The 13,031-nt window shown below is 40.4% G+C and overlaps 3 protein-coding genes across 13 annotated transcripts; 1 reads left to right on the forward strand and 2 right to left on the reverse strand.

Annotated features, from left to right (window-relative positions):
* The first annotated feature begins 14 nt into the window (after positions 1-14).
* On the forward strand, positions 15-9,965 carry LOC105692739 (leucine--tRNA ligase, mitochondrial). Of its 10 annotated transcripts, none has more exons than XR_007278003.1 (10): positions 15-269; positions 387-594; positions 678-1,071; positions 1,152-2,035; positions 2,124-2,483; positions 2,652-2,892; positions 3,003-3,252; positions 6,072-6,322; positions 6,559-6,779; positions 9,801-9,965. XR_007278003.1 is itself a non-coding variant. In XM_048653924.1 (9 exons), the coding sequence occupies exons 1-8, from the start codon at positions 156-158 to the stop codon at positions 6,300-6,302; spliced, it is 2,682 nt and encodes an 893-aa protein (XP_048509881.1). In that variant the 5' UTR covers positions 15-155; the 3' UTR covers positions 6,303-6,322; positions 9,801-9,965. The 10 variants fall into 10 exon arrangements, 5 of the variants coding, with proteins under 5 accessions (XP_048509881.1, XP_012267574.2, XP_012267572.2 ...); XR_007278002.1 differs by having other exon boundaries at positions 6,671-6,779; XR_007278005.1 differs by lacking the exon at positions 9,801-9,965 and adding an exon at positions 8,092-8,110 and having other exon boundaries at positions 6,671-6,779.
* On the reverse strand, positions 6,088-7,578 carry LOC105692740 (gamma-glutamylcyclotransferase). Of its 2 annotated transcripts, XM_048653947.1 has the most exons (5): positions 7,437-7,578; positions 6,894-7,192; positions 6,713-6,817; positions 6,346-6,543; positions 6,088-6,229 (listed from the first exon to the last, which is right to left on the reverse strand). In XM_048653947.1, exons 1-4 carry the CDS (start codon positions 7,539-7,541, stop codon positions 6,516-6,518), a joined length of 537 nt encoding a protein of 178 aa, XP_048509904.1. In that variant the 5' UTR covers positions 7,542-7,578; the 3' UTR covers positions 6,088-6,229; positions 6,346-6,515. The 2 variants fall into 2 exon arrangements, with proteins under 2 accessions (XP_048509904.1, XP_012267579.2); XM_012412156.4 differs by lacking the exon at positions 6,346-6,543 and having other exon boundaries at positions 6,090-6,229.
* Positions 7,982-9,970, reverse strand: LOC105692563 (doublesex- and mab-3-related transcription factor A2). Its single transcript, XM_012411853.3, has 3 exons — positions 9,829-9,970; positions 9,133-9,736; positions 7,982-8,437 (listed from the first exon to the last, which is right to left on the reverse strand). The coding sequence occupies exons 2-3, from the start codon at positions 9,578-9,580 to the stop codon at positions 8,115-8,117; spliced, it is 771 nt and encodes a 256-aa protein (XP_012267276.1). The 5' UTR covers positions 9,581-9,736; positions 9,829-9,970; the 3' UTR covers positions 7,982-8,114.
* Between the last annotated feature and the right edge of the window lie 3,061 nt (positions 9,971-13,031).

Raw genomic sequence — 13,031 nt, forward strand, 5'->3', positions numbered from 1 at the left:
TCGTTGATCGCGGGCAATCGCGGGCAGTCAACGGAGAACTGCGTGATGTGCGATAACGCATGCATAACCTAAGCCGCATGCCGATGGCCCGGGTCAAGACATTCGAAAATTTTGAGCCATCGCACGATCAATTGTGAATTCCAGTATCAGTTAAAATGACCTACCGGTACACTGCTTTATACCCGCTGAAAACGGTTGCTGGCATAGTTGCTGAAACATTTTTCAAGCGTATATCCGCACGACTTGCCTCAACCGGATTGAATCTCTGGGTACGATGCTTCCAATTAATTATATTATATTATTATCATTTTTGACATTTTCAAGAATAGTAGACTGGTTCACTTTAACGAACACATGACAAATGACCCGTACATTGCCATTTTCAGGATCATGAGCTAAGTCCAGAGATCAAACACAAAATAGAAAACCACTGGAAAGGCAGACTAGGTGCATCTGAATTCGATGAAAATGACAGTACAAAAGAAAAATTCTATGTTCTGTCTATGTTTCCTTATCCTTCTGGTCAGCTACATATGGGACATATTCGAGTCTACTCTATCAGCGATTCTGTAGCTCGTTTCTATAGAATGAGGGGTATGGTAAAATCCATAAAGCATTTTGTAAAGGACAAAATATTGTAATACGAGTATTATTAAAATAATTAAAACACATTTCAGGTAAAAATGTCCTTCACCCAATGGGTTGGGACGCCTTTGGACTACCTGCTGAAAATGCAGCTGTAGAACGGGGCCTAGATCCGACTGTGTGGACAAAGCAAAACATAGATAAGATGCGGGAGCAATTTGAAAAATTGGGATGCTCGTTTGATTGGTCTTGTGAATTAGCTACCTGTAATCCAGATTACTATAGGTGGACTCAGGAATTGTTTTTACATCTCTTTCATGATGGTTTGATTTATCGCAAAGAGGCTCTGGTTAACTGGGATCCTGTGGATCATACTGTGTTGGCGGATGAACAAGTTGATGCTCAAGGCCATTCCTGGAGATCCGGTGCTAAAGTTGAAAAAAAATTTTTAGACCAGTGGTTTGTCAGAACAACTGCATTTGCTAAGTGAGCATACTTTTTATGATCAACCATTACTAGTTCTTCTAACAGCGATTCAGTTTTTTTCATTTCTTTGTCTGAACTAGGTCCTTGTATGATGGTTTGAGTGATCCTATGTTAAAAGGATGGAGAGATGTGATAAAGTTACAAGAGCATTGGATAGGAGAATGTAATGGCCTTGCAATTGACTTTCAGCTGATCTCAGAAGATTCACGCTATCCACGAACCTTACCTCTTTGGACAGATAAGCCAGAACTCATTGAATCTGCTGAATTTGTGGCTGTTGCACCATGCAGCTTTTTGGGCAATATAGAAGAGTCTGCAGACACAACTGAAACGTTGAGAAGATTAAATGTGTGTGTCCTTAATCCTTTCACAAACAAACACCTACCAGTCTTTGTAACGAAAGATGTTGAGTTTCCACCTTTCATGGATAATCACATTGGTATTCCATGCTCGTCCGAGGTAGATGCCGAGCTGTGTAAGACGGTTGGAATAGAGTTTAGATCAACAAATGTGACCACAAGCAATGACGTTGATGGTAAGCGTAGGGAGATTGTGGAAAAAGCAAAGAAATGGAATATTGGCAGATACCCTGTGAGTTCAAAGTTGAAAGATTGGTTAATATCTCGGCAACGTTATTGGGGCACACCTATCCCCATTGTTCACTGTCAACTTTGTGGAGTGCAACCAGTGCCTAGCAAAGAACTCCCTGTAATCTTGCCAACACCTGAGGAACTATCAAAAGAAGGAGCTTCGTCACTAGATCAAGCTAAGGATTGGCTATCGACAAAATGTCCAAAATGTGGAGGAAAGGCCACCCGGGAAACCGACACTATGGACACGTTCGTTGATAGCTCCTGGTATTTCATGAGATACATAGACTCAAGAAACAACAAAAAATTATTTTCCAAAGAAAAGGCTGAGAAAATGTTACCTGTTGATCTACTGATTGGGGGAAAGGAACATGGTATGCAATCAATTTCAGGCAACAACAATAACTACCCTACTGCCTTAGCCTATTGAATTCCGATTATCAGTACATTTGATATTTTCAGCGGTTCTCCATCTTTATTATGCAAGATTCATGAACCATTTCTTACATTCGAAGGGTCTTCTTCCTACAAGTGAACCCTTTAAACAGTTGCTCGTTCAAGGAATGGTGATGGGACAAACATTTCGGATAAAAGATACTGGCGAATACTTGAATAAAAACGAGGTTGAGAAGAGAGGACAGAATCAATTCATACACAAGAAGTCAGGAAAAGCTGTCACATGTCATTGGGAAAAAATGTCCAAGTCTAAATACAACGGCGTTGATCCTATGGATATGTTTACGGAATATGGCACAGACACAACTCGATTAATCATCTTAGCTGATGTAGCACCAACATCACACAGAAATTGGTCATCCGCTAGTAAGTTGATCCCACATACTTGATATTTGTTTAAGCACGAGAAAGATATGTTATTAGAATGTGAAAGTGCATCATAAATCACAATTCAAGTATATTTTTTTCTTGCAGTACAATCGCCTCGTATGATTTCTTTGACACAAAGTGGTTAGTTTTACTTGAACTTTACAGCGTTTCCGGGTATCATCAAGTGGCAGCATCGATTATGGCTCACAGTCAAGGATTTTCTACAATTACGGAACGAACTAGCGCCTGAACAGTTGCACGCATCACCTAAAGGAGAAAAATTTGTAGAACAAGAGTTGATGTTATTTGACAGTCGGAATTATTATGTAAGAGGGGTTACCCTCAACATTACGGATACGCAACAATTAAGTGTAGCCATATCCAAGATGCAAGGACTTACCAACAGGTAGGATACTTCTCATTGTCTCTCTATACTAAGAAATCTATGGTTGTAGGGCGGTTTTGTGGATCCTTTTAGTTGATACAATATGACTGTTGATATTTCATTTACTCTAGTATACGGCGTTCTTCGCCGGAAAATATAGCGCAAGGTCGCGAATATGAAAGAGCATTAGCTGCACAAATCATCATGCTTGCTCCACTTGCTCCACATTTTGCGTCAGAACTATGGGCTGGATTCTGTTCTGCACCTCGATTGCTGCACAGTAAAATTGTTAGCGAACGAGAGATACAATGGGACAAGGATGTGTTGCAACAGAATTGGCCAGAAGTTGACATGGAGTATAAAATACCTCTCACCGCATATGTAAGTCTTTTCAATAATCTTATTCAGCTGTGTCCTGAATTCCATTTATTTGCTGTCAGATACAGATTTTGCTGTCATATTTGGAGCATTCCACGTCAAACGGGTTACTTTTGGTCCGTGGTACGGGTATATTTTTCGAACTTGAATGAAGCTTTTCCGATTTTTGGGCCAAAAATGAAGTATTTTTGAAATCGATTGCAGGACAATTTTCTAATGTATTTTGACCCCAAAAATACGAATCCCTCAACTATATTGAGCTAGAAAAAGATCCCATAGCGATATCCTTGATTTTTGCCTTTCTAGATCGATAAATTGGCGATAACTTTTCTAATTTTATAGATAGATCAATTTGGCCTTCAGATTCGAATTTCTGAGTTCGAAATATATAAGAATAACATATGAAACCCAATTTAAAAAAATATCGATTTTTGACCTCAAAATCGAAAAAACGCCAAGGGGTACCCCTTTGGATTTTTTCAATTTTTGGCCAAAATTTTTTATTTTTAAAAATTGATCGTATGGCACTTTTCTGACGTATTTTGACCTCAGGAACACGAATCCGTTGTCCAAATTGAGCTACGATTTTTTCCATTCGAGATATCCTCAAATTTATGCCAAAAATCGCGAAGAAATGGGGATAACTCGGTCATTTTTGCAGATAGATCAATTTTTTTTCATATTCGGATTCTTGAGATCAAAATACGTGAGAAAAGCATATTACACCCAATTAAAAAAATGATTTATTTTCTGCTCAAAAATCGAATTTTTTTTTGGTTCTTCAAGAGTAATCTAACATATAATCAGCTCAGGAATCCAAATCTGAAAGCCAAAATCATCTACTCATGCAATCGACTAAGTAATCATCAATTATTCGCTGTTGGGAGCAGAAAAATTATAAGACATTTCGATCGGTTTTAGTCGTAGACCCACTTTGATTCATCGCACTACGCATGGGTCGGAATATTCGAATTTCTCAATTCACCAGCGAACCCAAGCTTTGCTGGAGTCAGGTAGCCAGCATCGTAGCGCTTTGTTGTGAGACGTCACCTTCGAGGCTGAGCAGAGGTAACGCCCCACAACAAACCGCGCGTCCGTGGCTACCTGACTCCAGCTAAGCTCAGGTTTGCTGGTAAATTGAGAAATTCGAATATTTCGACGCATGCATGGATTGCGACAAATCAAAGTGGGTCTACGACTAAAACCAATCGATATGTCTTGTAATTTTTCTGCTCCCAACAGCGAATAATTGATGATTACTCGATCGATTGCTTCAGTAGATGATTTTGGCTTACAGATTTGGATTCCTGAGCTGATTATATGTGAGATTATCAAATGTTCCATTGTTCCATTTCATATGGTAATCTCATGGATTTTGATATCAGGAAACCGAATTGGGAAGTTAAATTGATCTATCTTGAAAATTGATCGAGTCATCGCCAATTTTTCACTTTTTCGAGCAGAAAAATTAAGATATATCGATTGGTTTTAGTCGTAGACCCACTTTGATTCGTCGCAATTCATGCATGGGTCGAAATATTCGAATTTCTCAATTCACCAGCGAACCCGAGCTTTGCTGGAGTCAGCATAGCCAGCAGCGTAGCGCTTTGTTGTGAGTCGTCACCTTCAGGGCTCAGCAGAGGTGACGTACAACAACAAACCTCGCGCCCGTGGCTACCTGACTCCAGCTGAGCTCGGGCCCCCTCGTAGACCGAGAAATTCGAATATTTCGACCCATGCGTAGTGCGATGAATCAAAGTGGGTCTACGACTAAAACCAATCGAAATGTCTTATAATTTTTCTGCTCCCAACAGCGAATAATTGATGATTACTCGATCGATTGCATGAGTAGATGATTTTGGCTTTCAGATTTGGTTTGCTGAGCTGATTATATGTGAGATTACTCTTGAAAAACCAAAAAAAAATTCGATTTTTGAGCCAAAAGTAAAGTAGTTTAAAAATTGATTGTATTACACTTTTCTGACGTATTTTGACCTCAGGAATCCAAATCTAAAAGAAAAATTGATCTATCTCTAAGATTGACCGAGTTATCGCCAATTTCCAGCTTTTTGGGGTCAAAAATAAAAAATTGATTTTTTTATCTATATTGATGTAATTTGAGCTCAGGAATCCGAATCCGAAAGAAAAAATAATCTATCTGCAAAAATGAACGAGTTATCCTCATTTTTTCGCATTTTTCGGTACAAATTTGAGGATATCTCGAAGGCAAAAAATCGTAGCTTAATTTGGATGATGGATTCGTGTTTCTGAGGTCAAAATACATGAGAAAAGTGCCATACGATCAATTTCTAAAAATAAAAATTTTTGGCCAAAATTTGAAAAAATCGCAAGGGGTACCCCTTGGAAAAATCTCAAATTTTGGCGAAATTTTTTTATTTTTTAAAAGTGATCGTATGACACTATTCTTATGTATTTTGACCTCAGGAACACGAATCTGAAAGCCAAATTGAGCTACGATTTTTTCTCATCGAGATATCTCAATTTTTCTGCTCCGAAAAGTAAAAAATGGGCTATAAATCTATCAGTTTTATGGATAGATCAATTTGGCATTTAGATTTGAATTCCCGAGATCAAACTACATAATATTAACATAGAAAACTCAATGAATTTTATTTTTAATTCTGCCCCTACTTTTGAAAAAAATTTAAGGCTCTTGGCTTGGCAATTTTCAATTCAATAAAGAAAAAAATCTCAAAACAATTCATAAAAATATTATATCAACCAGTTCAATAATGAAAAAGTTGACCCGTTTGACGTGGAATGCCCCATTTACAATGAATCAATTTTATTTGTTCACACAGGTAAACGGTCATAAGTTCTTGGAGTTGAAAGTGGCCCGTTATGTATTGGACAAGACAACAGTTGAAGAGGCGATGCAGATAGTGATGGCAGATGACAAATTCCAAAAATATCTCAAAGTCTGGAGGGTCGTGGATATCAAATTTGACTCAGTGTCAGGCTATGGTGCGACGATCCAATTGAGTACCGAAAAAATATCAGATAAATTGGAGATAAACAATACTCAAACGTGAACGATCTGATGGCCAAATTGGTAAGTGTTACGTTTATAATTACGTGTGAATTCTGAGAAACTTAAGGGGACATCTAGAATATTGGGTCCTGTAGTCTAGTTCAATTGAATTTGTGATTCAAAGCTTCTTGAATGTCCTGAGACAGACGTATTCTAGTGAGCATCCATTATATGAATGTACTCTGAATATAGTTTATGCAACGCAGATTAGATATCAATCTGACATTGTTGGGATAAAACGCCTGAAATTTTGACAGTTTTTCAATTCCGTACAATCTAACATTGTTGGTCGTCTGCAATGATTCTCTACTTGTTGGATTTTGAAAAACGAAGCAATATAAAATCTTTGATCCTTTCTTTTGGACTTAGAGGGAAGTCTGATGAGCACCCTCATGCCCCTTGATGACTTACCCAATATCCGGTTCTCCAATGTATCCATTATGTGGAAAAGTTTTTAGAAATTGGATATATTCTTCAGGTAGATTGCTTTCCACAGCTCCTTTCAATATGGTATTCCTAGTATGAAAAATTTTGCATGGAATTTCACTAGCAAGTGTTGGACTAACATCTAACAAAGACATAAATACTTTACCTGTAAGCTGCCGAAGGTCTTCTATCCTGTGGCAGAAGATCGCCCTTCAGATTTTCTTTTGGATTGTTACATTGCTGATAGACTCTGCACTTGAGTCTTGTACCATTGGGTGTTTCGATGTCTACAGTCTGGGCACTATAAATTTTATCTGCTACCCCCTCCTGGTGGTCCAAATTAGCCATGTCACAATTGTCTATTTCCCATATTGCACCCCATACATGCGCACCTTCTTCTGCCACTATTGTGGCTGATGCTCCTCGCCATCGTTTGGAGTATGTTCCAAAGTCTAATCTGAAGTTCTAAAAGTGAGCCTCGGATTAGAGAAGTGTGATCAAGAGCTTTAGAGATATTCTTCTGATGTGATACATTGCATATCAGTGTATGTCCTTCCAGAACACAACAAAATTACATATTTTTGGCAGTTCCATTTTAACAATAGCATCTTCACTGCGTCACCATAGAGGTTATTGTTTTGTGATGATACAACCCTGTCAGATTACACTCAACTATGGCATTGTATTTTTCCACTACAGGGCTTCCTACCTTGAGCTGTCCGATATCATGCCGCACAGCAGTTGGATTATTGATGTGGATCCGTTTGGCAAGCAAGTTACTGCCATAGGCAAAATAGAAAAATTTGTTGGCCATTCGATACCGACTATATTGAAAATGAGAATCTTAGATCCAATTGTTCGATTTCATGCACAAAGACGTAGAGGCCATCATAGTTTAGTGATCATAGCAGATAAAAGATATGACCAAATATTAGACGTGGCATATCTACCAAATTGTATGTGGAAATCGGTATAGGTATACATGCAGATGTATGTGTTCTATTTACTATTTGATAGGTATGTGCACAGCGCAGCGTGGTGGGCGACGCGTTAAACCACCACGCTGTACTTGATTACTGAAATGCACCAAAATTTGTGATACGGTGATACCATAGATACATGTTACCCACTGATCTCTATCTATAGAGATCAGTGATGTTACCTGAGTTACTGGAAAAAGCGAGGGAAAACTGTGAAAGTTCTTGTTTGGAATAATTTGCTGTTTAACATTTCGAAGTAAATTACAATGCTCACTTTAGATATTGATAATATAGCTGGGTGAATTTTTATTAATACAGGTATGATAGATACAATTGCTGTTATAATTATTATTCATATGTTAATTGATTGTAACTTATTTACAGAAATAGGCATAAGACTATTGGGGTTATTTAGTACCGATTATGGATTCAACACTGAAAGATAGGACCGGTTTCTTTTCGAATATTGGCGCGGGTGCAACGACATAGGAAGTCGCGTGTCTCCCAGAGGGGTGGCTATCCCGCGAATTGGATGATGCAAATATGAAACTATTTAGCCTCGTTTTTGCCATTGGAGGCTCGGGCGAAGTCGTGTACCATGGGCCAGCTGCCTGGTAAGCCTGATATAAGGAATGAGGAGAGTCTATAAGGCTCTCGTCAGCCAAAGTTCGTCGTTTTCGCTGCCGATCCATCGGCGAAATCGTACCAAGGAGTTGAGAGGACGGCATTACTGCAACAAAAGTTCAGCATATACATCAGGCCAAACGACATGCTATGGGTATGCTTTGAATTTCATTTTTTCTCATGGGCATAACCGTTATTATGCCGATGCTGTAGTTCATAGAAATATTCGATGATAATAGAGAAACAGGTTCTGGTGATCAGAATTTGGAAGAGATTACTTGTATACGCATATACATGTCGTGTGTTTAATATATGTAACTATCTTTAACAGGCGTGTATGCATGATGCACGTACGCACGTGCGCGTACAGAATGGGTACGACAGTTGCGGGCAAGAGTATCACCTTTTATGACTTCCTATCGTTGCTTTTAAACTTGAGAAATCTCAGATATACAAAAATAACAGGATTTAATTCCCCGGAAAAGTGATGGAAGTTATACTGTATCATTTACAAGAACAAGAATGGTAGGGACTCACGAAAGGAGGGGTAAATCGTCCAAAGTAAACGATCGTAAAGTTATTTGGGGCTCGTTGTCTATCTACTCGCTTAAGATGTTTGCGGAGTGATGTAAACAATGTTTTATTGTCTCAAACCTCGGCCTTTTCGAGCCTGAGCCATCGACGCTCGTTGAATCCCTGTGCGATTGTCAATAATTTCCAATTATGATTTACTTCCTAGATTTGTATTATACGACAATGTATGTATGATTGTATCAGTACGATCTCAAATACGTTACATACCTGTAGTTAGTTCAGCCGGCATCGCATTCAAGCTCAGATTTTGCGTGACGCTGATCTGTGTTTGCGTGAAATGCAGATGATGCTGAAGGTTCCGCAATCTTCGCTGATAAGCGATAGCGGCTCGTCGATGATCGTTGATGGTATTTTGGGACTGACCGTCCGGGGTGAGCAGCCGCGTATCATTGATCTCTGCCACGTAGCCACCCCCGTTCGCCTGTTGCTGTCGTCGAAGAGCAACCTGTGCAGCCATCACCCGTTGCCTTTCGACGACCAAGAGGCAGCATGGGCAGCGACACTCCTTCCAAGCACACGATCTCTTATGACCCTTCAGTCCTGATATCACACCGTGGTTTCTGCAACGTGCGCACTTCGGGCTTCGCAGACGATGTTCGATCGACAATGCCGATGGCCTGGAGGTTGCGGGTTCCGCTGACCGATCCGTCCTCATCGCTCTTCCGTTATATCTTTATCCCGAATTGTCTATGTATACCTTATTTAAATATGCTCACGGGATGCTAATGCGTGAGTTGGTTGCACCGTTTGCACTTGCGGCACTCTTCGAAATCCGTTCAACCCCGGTCCTTCGATTCGGCGTTCATCGGCACTGTAATGGAATATCGTTATCAGCGTGCCATTCTCATTCAATTATTTAATTTTTCTTGTTTCAGGAATGAGATTACGTCGTTTGGAACCAACCATCGATCAAGAGTACATCACCATCCGATTATTGTATAGTGGCAGATCGTAGAATGTCCCGAATCCAAGTAGTTCACGAGCAACGATAACTTTGTACAATTTCTATACAGGTAAATATACACCCAAATTAATGCTGACGTCCTGTTATCAATAATTATCGTTTGATTCGGGGGAACGAGACGATCACCGTTCGCCCGACGACTGATCTATCCAAAGCTGCCGAGGGTGGTCGAAATCGTGCGCGTTCTTATTACAGAAGGCGATGCAATTCATGCCACTCAACTCATGGAGTTGGAAGAGGTATTATTTTGAGGAGGAGGTGTGGTGCTCGACAGAGCCTCCGCCTCCGCCCACGAAGTTAAAAACTATTTTTAGTAATCGGTAGCTTTCATTGGCCGCAATCTCAGGAAAGCTCCGCCACTTCCGGATGTTCCCCCGAGAAACCGAGCCAATCCACCCTTCGGCACGCCCGCTCGTGGTTTTACGGGACACTGGGTTTAGATTAGATATAACAATAATTTTACGATGTTCGTGATACCCAGACTCCGATCCGAAGTATGTACGTATACGCTGCGTTCTCCCTTATTTCTCTTTTTCTTCCCTGCTGGGGTTGTCTTCTCTAAAATAATCATTCTCGTTCGGGCATGGGACGCGCAGCGACTGACACTGTCGTCGTTTGCCTCTTTCAACCAGCCTCCACTCTTTGACCAAGGTATCCGCGCTCATCCGCACTATGGTGCCTCATTTACGTATATACCTAGCATATTATACCGCATACCAGGCCATGGCGTTCCCCACGGTATATTCTTCGTCCCGACTCGCGCACTCGAAAGCTGAAACGTCCCGCACCAGCTGCGACCACATGGCATTCTTTCTGTGATCTGACTTTAAGAGCTCGTTAACAAGATCCTCTTATGCCTACGTGTTGCCAACACACAGTTAATATTAGTCTTCAGCTTGTTTTTCCAACGTATGACTGTTAGATGGACTTCCTTCCTCTATATGGCGGACTTAAAGCGGTACACCGGTGGCCACTACCACTACGCGTATGCTTTATGCTAACCACAGACTTCAAAATGCCACCCAGCTATAATGTTGTCCCCGATTGTTATTACAATAGTACCCTGATGTTCCTCTGATGAAGGCCATGTGGGAGCTTGATGGTTTCGAGATATGATGCGATCGACCCGTTCATAAGCAACCCTTGCGAGGAAAGGGATACCGATCCTATCCTCTAGCTATTGGTACCCAATTATATCTAATTCCGAGTGCATATACCCAGGCTACCTATATGATTTAGGCAGGCGATATCATGTAGGTAGAATTATCTCATTATTATCTTTAATCCTAAAACTGTGATAACAAGCGCATAAAGTGTGTGCATAAGAAATGAGAGATGCGCCAGTATATGTATAGCTTCGCAAATAATTTAAGAGGTAAATCAGGATTTATGGGACTTTTTCCGGGTATTTAGCGACTCTATGATGCGACACATTGTCACATATGTCATTGGGATCTTTTTTCTCTCCCGTTTCTCGACTCTCTGTATGCACCAAGTGTTGTACGGGTATGGAGTCCACTACAGGTCTCGGGGTGTTTAAATATATCGATAGGAGGCACGCGTGAAATGCGACGGGGAATTTCTTCTAATGAGCGTGAATGACGCGGTGTCGGTTTGACGATTTTTTCTGTATTCTCTCAGTTTTTCTAGCTTGACAGTCGACACCCCGAGAGCTTGTTGCGGCAAATATGTTGACAGCCCATTCACCATCCGACACGATATGCTTCAAACGCCCTGCGGAACTAAAGGGATTTGATTTATGCACGCCTCGTGTACCCGCGCTCGGCACTTTCTCCATTTTTTTTGCTGCTTTCTAGCAAGCTTGCAATCAACCCTCGGATTCGTGACATCTGAAAATCTTTCTTTCGTATCTTATTTTGTTTATCTTACGTGGAAACATACAGTAACATCCGCAACCGAATTCTACCTAGTCTCTTCTCTTCTTGATTTGCATAGGGTGCCTCAAATTTTGGTTGATGAAAAGCGCAACCTTCGGTGATACAAGGTTCATAGACCAGCGTGTACCAAAAGCAAAAGCTTAGTTTGAAACGGCGGCAATACTAGGTGATCCCGCGAGAAGCACTGAAGGAATTGTGAGTGGAATAAAGAACCGTTTTTCGGTTGCCGAGTTGATTTCCTAAATTCTTCTCCTGTTAAAAACTCCCAGTTATAACATCGATAGAAAACCACCGTTCGGAATGCCTCATTGCACCGAGGGTTGGCCTTGGTATTTAGGAAAATTCTTCTTCTCATTTAGTGCTGTCGTATTCTTCTACTTGGGTTTTTTGAAAGAGAAGTGAGTTTTCTTTGGTCCTATCTGTTTTGTGATTCACGTAATTCAATAGTATAATAGGTAGATCCACGAAGTATCGTTAATTCTTCTTCACGGACGAGTCACGGTTTCACCGTCTTGTACATTATACCTATAATTATAACGTGTGGTTGTGACCCACAGTGACAGCGATGCTGGACGGAGACGTTATGAGAAAGGTCAAAATAAGTATGTGATGTTGCATCTTACATTGAGTAAATAAAGTATAACAATACTTATAATAAAATATCTTCTTGCTGAGCAGAGTTACCAATCGTTTCTGCAATTGCTCGAACTGGTGAGTCGACTACTCATTTGCATAATACATTGATGAAATAGAACGATAACACTCTTTTACAGTACATGTACTGCAGTAATTAGAACGCTCATAAGTAGATATGTGTAAATTACTGATCAACTTTTGAGTTTATCTGTTCGTTTTCTGTTTCAAACCTTAACAGTGATCGAGGCAAGAAAGATGCGGATGCCGAAGTAAGCATTTGCGTACGTTTTCTTAGGAGTTATCAACAAATTAGTTTTATCACTAATTCTCAGGATTTCGTCTCACTGTCGATCCTTTTTTAATCCAATTATTCCTAGAACTGACGAAGATGCCGGTGAATCAGCGTGGTCGTCGACCGTAGTGATTTCCGCTGCCCGCAAAATTAATGGTAAATCTGCAGGTATCAGCTTTCTGCTTGTGGTAGATTCTCGATCTTTAAGTCAACTTCTCGAATTTTAATCCCATCCCAGCCCTTGTTCTAGGATGCGAAGTGAAATAAGAGATAGACAGAGATCGCAACAACGTTGCGACGCTTCCCACGAATTCAT

This window comes from Athalia rosae, chromosome 4 (genome assembly GCF_917208135.1).
Source record: "Athalia rosae chromosome 4, iyAthRosa1.1, whole genome shotgun sequence".
NCBI lineage: Eukaryota > Metazoa > Arthropoda > Insecta > Hymenoptera > Athaliidae > Athalia > Athalia rosae.

Coding starts and splice junctions, on each gene's coding strand:
- LOC105692739 (XM_048653924.1), top strand. CDS start 156: ATGACCTACCGGTACACTGCTTTATACCCGCTGAAAACGGTTGCTGGC. Junction 595..677: donor TCGTTTCTATAGAATGAGGG/GTATGGTAAAAT, acceptor AACACATTTCAG/GTAAAAATGTCCTTCACCCA. Junction 3,253..6,071: donor AAATACCTCTCACCGCATAT/GTAAGTCTTTTC, acceptor TTGTTCACACAG/GTAAACGGTCATAAGTTCTT.
- LOC105692740 (XM_048653947.1), bottom strand. CDS start 7,541: ATGGCCAACAAATTTTTCTATTTTGCCTATGGCAGTAACTTGCTTGCC. Junction 6,818..6,893: donor AGACCTTCGGCAGCTTACAG/GTAAAGTATTTA, acceptor TTTTCATACTAG/GAATACCATATTGAAAGGAG. Junction 6,544..6,712: donor ATTGGAGAACCGGATATTGG/GTAAGTCATCAA, acceptor TCAAAATTTCAG/GCGTTTTATCCCAACAATGT.
- LOC105692563 (XM_012411853.3), bottom strand. CDS start 9,580: ATGAGGACGGATCGGTCAGCGGAACCCGCAACCTCCAGGCCATCGGCA. Junction 8,438..9,132: donor GCCGGCTGAACTAACTACAG/GTATGTAACGTA, acceptor CTTTTGTTGCAG/TAATGCCGTCCTCTCAACTC.